Below are 11776 nucleotides of genomic sequence, written 5' to 3'. Positions count from 1 at the left end.
GCAATAGCAATTAAGTTCGTTGCAATGTTACACCTTGTGGAGCAAAGAGTTTGGCTGAAATTGGCCTAATCTCTACAGCCTCAACTCCATTGGTACCAGGTACCTGTATTGCATAAATTCTTCCTACTCGTGGGTCATGAAATTTTACAAGTACTGCAACTGGAAGTGACCCTGGTTGGTACTGACATTCTGTATCCAACAATCACCCCACGGACACCATTTACTAAGCCATCTTCACACATGATATTACGTCTTAGCATCACCTGAGCACCCACAGCTAATTTCAACATACGTGGAAGTCCTGCACAACTATTATCAATATGTAGTGTCTATTAGAATTATCCAGAACCAACCCAGTGTATAAGTTTAAAGCAGAACATCTAGAATCCTGTCACCTCCCACAAGGTGTAACCTGTTCTTTCCTTGGAAGCACGTAGAGAGCAGAATTAAATTTAGGGTCATTAAGTTGAACAGGATCAGGCATTCCAGATGTTAACCTTGTACGTAACTTTGCTATGTCTTCATTTGTTTGATTCCCCGTCCTTATTCTGTTCAGTATTTCTGAGTAACATGTATCATTTCTTTGGCGCATGTTCGCAGTCAACTCAATCACTGTGAACAGTTCTCCCCACAAGTGTGTTGAGCCTTGTGTGTAGCCCTTGCCATTTTGAAATATAAAGCGATCACGAACAGGTGGAAGCTGATAGAAATCACCAACAGCAATTATGTTTAATCCACCAAATTGAATCTCAGTGTCATCGGTCCCCTTAATTTCTGTTAGCCTTTTATGGATGAACACAAAGGTCTCATATGACACCATACTGATTTCGTCTATGATAACAGTATGAACACCTCCAACAGCAATTATGTTTAATCCACCAAATTGAATCTCAGTGTCATCGGTCCCCTTAATTTCTGTTAGCCTTTTATGGATGAACACAAAGGTCTCATATGACACCATACTGATTTCGTCTATGATAACAGTATGAACACCTTTCCATAATAGTCTCAACTCATGCAACCTTCAGCACTGAGTTTGGTATACCTTGCAGAATTGTGTTCTACAGGGAGGCATAGTGCACGGTGAGCAGTCGAGACCCCTATATAAAATGACGATACACCAGTTGGGCCCATCAACATACAAGCATTTTGAGACCCTATGTGTGCTCGTTCAATGTGTTCCTTGATTACACTGATTGTATGGCTCTTACCAGTGCCAGCTCCACCTGTAATGAACAGGTGAAGTGGCTCTGGGAGAGTGTCTCTCTCTCTCATGAAGTATTGGTGGCGAGCACGATTGCACTGTACCACATGGTCAAATGCTACTCTTTGAGTATCATTCAAGCTAGCAACTTTTTCTTGATACTCACGATCTGTCATTCTTAACCCAATACTACCTAAGTTTTAAATAACGCGTAAGTCCTTTATTATCGAATGGCTAATATATTGCCATAATAACGGTGTGCGTTTAAACAAACGTATCATCTACGGTGAATATCCAATTAATATGCGATTTGCACCACTGTCTTGGCAATGAAATTACCTTCAAACTGCTACCAAAACTGTTACATTGTGATGAAGTATGGCAGGGATAACATCGCTGGAACTGGCGAGATTGTTAGAAGTCTTCGACTGTTACAATTCGAGGGTGCGCGTTTAAACAAGCGTATCATCTACGGCGAATATCCAATTAATAAGCGATTTTTACCATTGTCTTGGCAATCGAGGAGGCTTCCAGGTGCTACCAAAACTTTTAAATTTGGACAAAGTATGGATAGGATAACGTCGCTGGAGCTGGCACGCATGTTAGAAGAAGACAGTGACTGGAATGATTTGGATGAAGAATGTCACCGTGGCGATAGAGACGATTCTGATGATGATTTAGTCAACAACAATGGTGCTGAAGATTGTCGATTGTCCACTTGATTTCATTGAGCGATACGAGGTATTTCATTGTGTTTCAAGTTGTAACAGAGCTGGAAACTCTTATTTCTTCACGCATGTTCTTTACCGTCTGGTCCCAAGGTGATTCAAAGTGAATGCAATTTTTTGACAGTGTCGTACTTATCTATCCAGTGAAAGAAACGTTTGTACTATGTTTTTATTAGTATTATGGCAGTCCTTCTTAATCTTACAATTATTTTTACAGATGTATGAGGCTGATTTCCAAGACTGGGGACCACCTCCAAGTGATTTTGTGGACAAAACTGTAAAGCCCTTACAGTTAGAGGCTGGAATCGTTGAAGGTGACAATGACAGGGAGGTGGAACAGATGGCTAATGTCGATGTATGTGAATAATATGTTTGTACACTGTATATAGCTACTACTTAATTTGTTAGGTTTGCCAAGAAACCCTAGAGGCTGGTGTTATGAGTAGTGAAATACAGCAACTGGTATGTTCCAATTGTTTTGTAAGCACTTGTAAATAAGTTTACTCTTATAGGATGCTGATGTTGACATTGAGAGCAATGGAGGTATGTTCCAGTTGTGCTTGTGAACAGTTTTTGATTCATTTTTTCAATAGCATGCTGACGTTGATGTCCAGGACGTGGCAGGGAAAGCTGATGTTGATGTCCAGGATTAGACAGGGACAGCCGATGGTAACAATAGTGCAAGTAATGATAATGGACCTAACGGGGAAACACCATCTCTGGGCGTTTCTATAGATCTTTCCAGTCTTTTTAGACCACCCACCAGGCCAGCTAATCCACCTTTGCCATCCACCTTTGCCATCAACCTTTACTTTGGCTGGGGATCCATTTACGCAACCTGTGGGACCAAAAAAACCTTTACCTCCTGAAGCTAGGCCTATAGATTTCTTTCAACAAATTTTTGACGATTCTCTTCTTCGTCGCATTGTGTATGAGACCAACCTGTATGCAGAGCAAAAAGGTAAGTATGCTAAAACTTGGTATGATCTGACGGTCCCAAAACTTAAGGCCTTTTTAGGGGCATGCATTTTAATGGGAATAACGAGAATGCCTCGAGCTACCCAATACTGGCTCAAAAGTGACATCTTTCGGTGTGTTTCCCGTCATAACTGGTGCTTTAGTTTGTGATCGTTTCATGGATATCTTGTGGACCTTACATTTCAATGATAACGAGAAGGCTGCACCTAGGGGGTCCAGTGAGTACGATAAGTTGTACAAAGTTAATCCTTTAGTAGACAAGCTTTCTAAAAACTTCTTGGCATTGTATAATCCGCACAGGGAAAACTCCATCGATGAGGCTATGGTGATATATAAGGGTCAATCCTCACTTAAACAATACATGCCCAAGAAGCCTATTAAAAGAGGTTTTAAGGTCTGGTGTAGGTGTGATAGCAAAAACGGGTACACTTGCAGCTTTCAGGTTTATACAGGTAAGATAGGGAACACCACAGAGAAAAACTTAGGTGCCAGGGTAGTGAAGGATTTTGTCTGCGCCTATCAAAGGTAAGGGTTACCACTTATAAATTTGGTAAAGCTCGCATAAATGCATTGGTTAGAGGGGACCATTTAGAGAAGCAGGTTATAGGTGATGCAGTCCATTGCTTTGTGTGGAGAGATAGGAAACCTGTGGCTTTCATTGATACGATTTGTGATCCCAGTGAGACAACTGTTGTATCTCGCAAGCTTAGTGATGGTAATCATGCTGATTTTACTTGCCCAGTAGCTGTCAAACTTTATAACCAGAACATGGGGGTGTAGATTTGGCTGACCAACTGCGGAAGGCATACACTTGCTAAATCTAGGTGGTACATGTGTTTGTTCTGGTTCTTTTATGATGTAGCTATTCAAAATTCTTACATTTTGTTTTGTGAGAGTCCAAACCATGATTTGCCTCGATATATCTCTGGACGATCAAAATATACCCACTTAGAGTATAGGAGAGACCTAGCAAAACAGCTCATTGCAACTTTCACAAATAGGAAGCTCGTAGGTAGGCCAAAAAAACGCCCATCTAAATCTTCTGTGCATTACCCCAAAAGGTTTGATTGTGCGAGAGACTGTGTGCACTGTAGTAGAACTGAGAAGCGTGTGCGTCCTTCAACTGGTTGTGAGACTTGTAACCTCCATATGTGTATAGATTGTTTCAAACCCTACCATATTAAGCATAAGCTAACATAGTATGTATATACGTAGCAATATTGTTTATCCACATAATTTAGCCTTTCAGATGAGATATGTTCTGCTGTTCGTCGACGTCGACTATATGGACACACATATATATATGTATGCGTGTATGTATGTGTTTGTGATAACAGCTAGTGATCGAGCTGAAACTCATGGGTTTTTCCTCATGAATGTATGAGGTTTTTTCCCTGGAGATGGGGGCCCTAGCCATCTCCTAAATGAGGCTAAACCATTATATTGCTGGCCCCGGCTCGTATTTTATTGTCTTGTAATTTTATTGAATTTTGCAAAATAAATTATTTTTTCAATAATACATTTTTTTTAAATTCATTACAACAACTGATAAGTTTCGTGGTCTAGTAGATGTCACACACAGGAAGTGTGTCTCTCAGCGAGTTCCGTTTCCAACTTTGATGTTGATAGCTCCTTATGTGTCGAAGACATGGCCGCCTAGAGCGAGGAGTGTACGCGTCTTCTGTAATAAAAGCATGCATGGTTATCACTGATTCGCTATACTTGGCTTACCTTGTAAGGCCGTCACTGATCAACAATTGATGTTCGGCGGTGGCACTTCGAAGATATTCACTGTGGAGATGAATGCATATATAATTTATCCCGCTCCTCAATATTTTTATAAGCTTGCGTACTTCCAGACTTCGAGGGCCCCACTCATCAGCACTGTTTTAAGTGCAAACAAATTTTTGTGGTTATACAAACGTCACACACCGGATGTTTATCTAGTTGTGTATCTTATGTCCAAATTTGGAAGTACTGGCCTTTTCTATGGCGACGATATGAATGTCTCGAGCGGATGGCGCAACTTTCCCCTGTAGTAAAAAGAAGAACGGATTACGCTACGAAGTACAATATACTCCAACTACTAGAACAATTCATTGTGAGTTCTTATGCTAAGTTTCAGACGCCCAGGGACTTGAAGTTAGAGTGTTGTGAACAAACTCGCTTATATCAAGAAAGTACCGAAATAAAACTTCGGTAACGCCCGTTTATGGCAATATTTTAGCCATTCGATAATAAAGGGTTAACCTAGAGAGTATGTTGTTACCTTTATCATCAAAGAGGGCAGCCTGAATATCACTATGTTTCTGAGCAGATACTTCTTGGGGACCATCTGATTCAACCAATGCAGCTTGCTCAACATTCTCATCTGCATCATACATTGGGTCAAACCCTGCAGTTTCAGCTTCTACTTCTAAAGTATGCTGCACTGCATTTGGAGTAACAGGCGCATATACATTGTCACCGTAAGTGTTCTGCATTTCAGACAACTGTTGTATGGCTTGTTGTACTTCTTCAGCAAATGCATTGTGCTCTGAGTTAAGGAAATGAAGTTGGTCCCTCTTTGCTAACAATGCTTCCTGAGCAGTTGCATGCTCTCCAAGCAGGTCTTGTGTCTCTTGACGCCATGGGAAATACAACAACAAGAGATGGTAATAATAATCATCTCCATGGGATTCATTATTGGAACTCTCAAGCAAGCTTGGTGCCTTCCTGTACAATGGTTCCCAGGTTTTTCTGAAGTTGAAAACGTGGTAGTCGACTAGCACTGTCATCAGAGTTTTCACCTTCGGTGTATGTACCACTGACTGTATTGTACCACACAGCGAAATGAGCTAGGCTTAAAAGTGTATTCCCAATTTTCCTAAGTCTATCGCGTGCTGTTGCATTTGCAGGCAAATTTGCCAGCTGTTCAGCAATAGCTTGCTTTAGTACTTGTGACTCATCCTTACAAATATAATGGGTCACATACATGGCAGCACCAACACAGAACCAACCACCTGTATATCCATGTTAGCCCTTCAGGCTAACAAGAGATGGGTTATAGGGATTTACCATTTCTGCACCTTCTTCACATTTGATTATGTAGAACCTAGCTTTGTTACCTCCATCTGCATGAGTTTTGAGACGGGTAACAGGACTGGGTTGTTTGGTGTAATCAAAATGACAACAAATTCCACTGTTTTTCTTACACGTGTGTGTGTTTGTGCTTTTACAACCTCAAGACCAGTTCACGCAGTTCATCATCCTCACCTTCTTGTGGTGGTATACTAGTAAATGAAGCTGGGGACTTCTTCAACTGTTTGAAGGTCAGGAGCATTCTTCACCCAAAACAGCGAATGAACATGGGGGCTGCCCCTTAGCTGAAACTCAATGCGCCAAAAATAGTCTACTATTTCCCCAATGGGTTTTGATGGACCTTTCATGAATCCGAGAAACTTTTGAAATCTCAGAGAAATGTCTAGCTGTAGTAACAGGATCATTGAGCTGGTGTTTCTGTTCTGCTGTTAAATCACACACTTTCTTCCGTCACTTCCATTCCTTCTCGTGTTGCCAAGACAAAGCAAATCAGGAGCAAATCAGGCCAGTTCATATCATCAGCAGTCAATGTTATAGAATATGTTGGAGCACCTAGAGTCTTAAACATAGAGAGTAAGTCCATTTTTGCTCTCTATGGTTGACCTCATGTTATGCAGAAAGCCATAACAACTGTCAGACAACTCTGGGTTGCTCGCAAGGCCCCTGAGTTGTCCAGCAGTGAGGTATTCTCTAGATTCTGGTGGTTGTCTATCTCCAGATGGTTCATCCAATGGCTCTCTTCTGTGTTGACAACTACCACAGGCATTGCCCCTTTCTGACTTTAGACGTACAGCTACTGATATGTTTTCACTTAAACGGTGCTGCTCATATACGTTTAATCCGCAAAAGAGATAGGGTATATGACTAGCCCATCTATTGTCCTCACTAAGAAGCCGTGACTGAAAATAATTAAATGTACTGACTGGTGGATCTCTAGAAGTCTTGTATCCATTTCTCCTATCTGGGAACAATGTTGGAAAGGCCATTTGCTCTGCAGTAGTGGATGTAAATAAGCCAATAGGGGCACCTTGAACACAATTGAGTTCATAAATCGGTGGGCCATCCGTGTTCAAAACATCGGAAACTTCAACATTAGGAACCTGGTGATCTCTTCAGATTACAGATGTTTCTTCCTCTTCCAACAAATCACCTGGTTCCTCTTGAGGGCTGATCTCATCGTTATCTGTATCATCTTCAATCTCTATATAAAATATTGTCTTTCAACCAATGGAGAGCCCTTATCAACAATGGTCGCCGAACACTAAAGTATGTTAGACGTGCTGGGATTTCAGATTGTTCTGACCTGCTTGCTCTTGGAGGTGCATAAATACTATCCCAGCGTTATCAAGGGTCTTCGGCTATGACTGACATATTTCACTAGTGTTGACAGGAAAATTGATAGTCTGATCCTTGAGTGCACGCTGGCCATAAGGAAGCACTACCAACTTCATGAAAGGTTGCACATGTGAAATCAACCTTTTTCCATTTTGTGACAAATATTCATAGCCTTATTCATGGGTGGTGTATCCATACTCCATAACATAAACATATGTACTTGCATTTGCTTATACATACCATATCTCACTGCTTAATAGCTATCGTTTGGTTCACATAATAACCACCTTTGGCTGACTAGTAGCTGCACCACAGCCTAGAATTATTTCCATTAGAACTTCCCTATGATCAGACCTATATATGCAAGATACGTCACATGCAAAGACCTGGCAAAGTTGTTATTTTAAGTGAGGAAGTACACATAGCAATCTGGAAGAGAGGTATTGGAAGATGACTCAGTCATTCATGAATTTGTATAAACACCTTGGGCTGCTACACATGCCAATAGAAGCTGCCTTCTGATAGTAGTCACATTTACCGAAAGCTGTAGCATCTGCAGCTATTTACCAGTCAAATTATGGTATATAAATGCACACATGTGCAGAAACATATACAGTAGACCATCTCTTATTTAACTTGTATGTTATATGCAGTACAATACCTGCATCCAGACATGTTTTTGCATGCATGCAAACATAGCTGATAATTTGTAGAATAGAGGCTGTACAAACTGATTATTTTTAACTGCAATAAGAAACAACTATTATATATCTAATCATAGATATTTGACAGAAAGCATTGTCAAACACAGGTCTATGAGTAAACCTTAGTAACAAGCTTATCTGTTTACATAGGACATGTTATTCCCCAACATCTTAATATTAAAAGCCAGTACTGTTCTAAGGCATAGAGGACTTGCACGTGTGAAACAACGGTTGCTAAGCAAATATGTTTAGGGACAACTTTTTATGGGTCAGAACAAAGGTAACGAGCACTGGGAAGTGGAGCTGGTTTAGAAACATCTGTGAATGCTATCCAACTAGGGACCTGTGAGAATGCTAAAGCCTGTGAATACAGGGAGTCATAAACATGTAACTAAATGTAATCGTTTCTTATAATTGCATGGCTTTAATTGTACACTACCCACCGATTCTAACTTCTTCACTGTTTAATTTAACGAGTTGGGTTGTATTTACAACATAATTCAACATTGATTGGCTTCATTACAGCCTGTACCAAATCCTGAGGAAGCGCTTTTCAACCACAACATTCCAAAACATGGCAGACAGCTACGTTTGCTTAGCATTTTACGTCACTCTACAAGTCCTCTATTGCAGTTTGTCTACACAGTTCATACACTTTGACTAACCTTGTATACTTTATTCCTACAATAAGTTTGTCTCGCATGGCCACAAGGTCCAGACCGCTCTTTTCTTCGCCACTAGTGATTGAATACAAATCTACATAAAAACAAAATTGACGATATGGCTTTTAGAAATACAAGTAAGCGCTTAATTGTTAAATTTACCTTGTCTACTAACTTAAATAACCACACTAAAACTCTTCCACAGATTTCTCCATGAACACAATTGCCTTGGTTACCTTAGAACAGGTACTGTTTAATCAATAATAATATATCAATCTCATCATGCGAAGACGGAAACGGAGAATATGGGTTGGCATAGCATCTAGATCCTTACTACTCATCAATGGAACCAGTGGTTCGTGATCAGTTTCAATGTCGATTGCCTTACCCATGATGTAGCGTGAAAACTTCTCACAAGCCCAGATAAGGGCTAACGCCTCCTTTTCTATTTGGGCATAGCGTTTCTGTGTATCGGAAAGTTTGCAAGACGCATAAGCTACTGGTTTCCATTGCTGGTTACTGTGTTGTAACAAAGCTGCTCCAACCCCATATGAAGACACGTCTGCTGATATTTTGGTAGCCGCAGAGGTATCATACAAGGTAAGTACTCTCGGTTCGGTCAGTAACTGCTTGATCTTGGAGAAGGCTTCATCTTGAGGAGTGCCCCACTGCCATGCTTGTTTAGTGCTGAGTAATTCTGTCAATGGACAGATAATGTCAGCACAATTGGGTATGAACTTTTCCAACTGATTAACCATACCAACAAAGCAGCGCATCTCTCTCACATTTGAGGGTGGGGGCAGCTCTAAAACTGCCTGGGTTTTAGCTGGGTCAGCTCTAACTCTATCTTTGTCGACAATGTGGCCAAGGAACTTAATCTGGTCCATAGAAAATTCGCACTTTGAAAGATTCAGTGTAACTCCTGCAGATTGAATTCTGCTTAGCACAGCTTCCAGTCTCTTGTCATGTTGGTGTTTATCATGACCCAACACTAGCATATCATCCATTAAAGAAAGGACTCCTTGTAATCCACTTAGCATTGTGCTCATGCGTTTCTGAAAAAGTTCTGGAGCACAGGATATTCCAAATGGTAACTTGTTAAACTGAAATCGTCCAAAAGGAGTGATGAATGTTGTGAGTGGCCTTGATTGTTTGGCAAGTGGAATCTGCCAAAAGCCGCTATTGGCATCGAGTTTACTAAACTTCTTTGCTCCCGCAAGTTGTGCAAGTGTTTCATCCACATTTGGAAGTGGGTGGTACTATCGGAGAACATTTTGATTCAATGGCTTTAAATTGACACAAATCCTTACATCTCCTGATGGTTTCAGCACCACAACCATACCAGCACACCAAGATGAGGGGTTATCAACTGGTGAAATTACTCCCATGGATTGTATACGAAGCAACTCTTGCTCCACTTTCTGTCTTAGTGGGATAGGTACTTGGCGAGTTGTATGAAGGGCATACGGTTTAGCATTACTTTGGAGTTTGATTTCATAGTTGGCTCCAAGTGTTCCTAAACCCGTAAACAAATCTGGAAAACTGTGTTTGATATTGTCAGGTGAGGTACAGATATTGTGTAATCGTTCAATTAGTCTCTGAAAAAAAAAGAGACCAGTAGCAAGGCTTCATCAGCAAACGATGCTTCACTGCCACTTCACTGGAGTTACTTCCTGCCACATGACATGTTATCAGCTGTAGTAAATAGCAGTATAGTAAAGAAATATTCAACAATCATATACTTGTTACCTTTATGGCTGAAGGTACGTCACACACAGTTGCCAACAAAGTTGTAAAAACAATTCTTCCAGACCAGCAGCATTGGTAGTGTAAACTAAAAAGGCAAACAGTTGCTATCATGCAAAACAGCACTTTTTTGCTACCTGGAGTTCATCATTTTGTTTGTCTATTTGTTCACTGATTTCTTGTGGCACCTGTAATATATGTTTACAAATTGATGTACAGTCACTGTATGTTAACACACTTACTGGATGTTGTAAAAATTCTATGTTCTCAGTGACATTGAGACATCCATGCTAAAAAAGTAAACATGTGCTTACGACACACAATGTATATACATTGTATCAAAGATTCTTGTTAACTGCAGACGATACATCTTACTAGTTAATTCCAGTGAATCTGCATGTAATTATGTAAAAAGACAATGATACAGGTTACTGACCTTACCAGGCAATATCATTGTGTCCAGCTGCTAACGTCAACTGAAGGCAGACGGACATGATATGTACGCCATGTTTAAGCTAGGTGGCTTTCCTCTCCTCCCTCAAGTCTTCAACTTCTTACACACTGACTACTAGTAGCTAGCGGTGAGCTTGAATGGGCTGAATACTGTACGTACCAGTCAGTGCGGATAAGACTGAGTCCGCCGAATTTTATTCTCTTTCCCTGAATCTTGAACTATTTCTGCCGTATCACAATAAGGTGCCTAATCCCTCACGAGCAGTGGTGACTTCTGTTGGAGCCAGTTTAATAAACCGGTGTGTCACACGAGACGACTCAGATATGAGCTCAAACGTACCTGAAGAAACAATGAACGAGATAGACTCTAGTGAACATCCAGTAATTATTCACGAACAAGCAAACAGTTTAGTATCACCTTTTAAGCACTACAACTCCTCAGAGAAGCAAACCGCTTTCAACTACTCAACACGGCTCTGTTGTTAAAGAAGCCGTTTCTATGGTAATACTCTTCACTCTAAATAATACGCTTGTAATAGAAATGGTATTTAATAATTATACATACGTATTTCAAAATATTCTTGAGTAACAATTCGTCCTGTTTTCGTACTCTCTGTTTCCTTCACTATGTCTTGGTTAGCCTGTAAAATAAAACATGAGTAAATGGCTGCCATTGAAAAGGAAGCCTAAATAATTACTTTCCTTTTTTACATTGAGTGGCTAGAATTGAACAGGTTAGTTAATGGAGAAAATAACATAGTGAGACAGCTATAACCTGCATGTGGCTCATTCATATTGCATCAACTCTTGCTTCTTCAACACTCAAACAGTCATTTCATCACTGAGTCATTTGCACAGAAGAATCATGAGTCATATGCACAGAAA

The 11776-nt window shown here is 40.4% G+C and overlaps 1 protein-coding gene and 2 long non-coding RNA genes across 3 annotated transcripts; 1 reads left to right on the top strand and 2 right to left on the bottom strand.

Annotated features, from left to right (window-relative positions):
- Positions 1-391: 391 nt before the first annotated feature.
- Positions 392-1380, bottom strand: LOC136244799 (ATP-dependent DNA helicase pif1-like). The gene is made up of 2 exons (XM_066036351.1): positions 1143-1380; positions 392-972 (listed from the first exon to the last, which is right to left on the bottom strand). The coding sequence occupies exons 1-2, from the start codon at positions 1378-1380 to the stop codon at positions 392-394; spliced, it is 819 nt and encodes a 272-aa protein (XP_065892423.1).
- A 747-nt stretch (positions 1381-2127) lies between these two features.
- LOC136244939 (uncharacterized) lies at positions 2128-2472 on the top strand. The gene is made up of 3 exons (XR_010695662.1): positions 2128-2287; positions 2341-2394; positions 2445-2472. It is a non-coding gene; the product is annotated as an uncharacterized lncRNA (long non-coding RNA).
- Positions 2473-4393: 1921 nt separating this feature from the next.
- LOC136244673 (uncharacterized) lies at positions 4394-5068 on the bottom strand. The gene is made up of 3 exons (XR_010695507.1): positions 4764-5068; positions 4642-4701; positions 4394-4591 (listed from the first exon to the last, which is right to left on the bottom strand). It is a non-coding gene; the product is annotated as an uncharacterized lncRNA (long non-coding RNA).
- Between the last annotated feature and the right edge of the window lie 6708 nt (positions 5069-11776).

The sequence above is a fragment of the Dysidea avara genome, chromosome 14, assembly GCF_963678975.1.
Source record: "Dysidea avara chromosome 14, odDysAvar1.4, whole genome shotgun sequence".
Taxonomy (NCBI): Eukaryota; Metazoa; Porifera; class Demospongiae; order Dictyoceratida; family Dysideidae; genus Dysidea; species Dysidea avara.
This window is presented reverse-complemented; position numbering and strand designations above follow the sequence as displayed.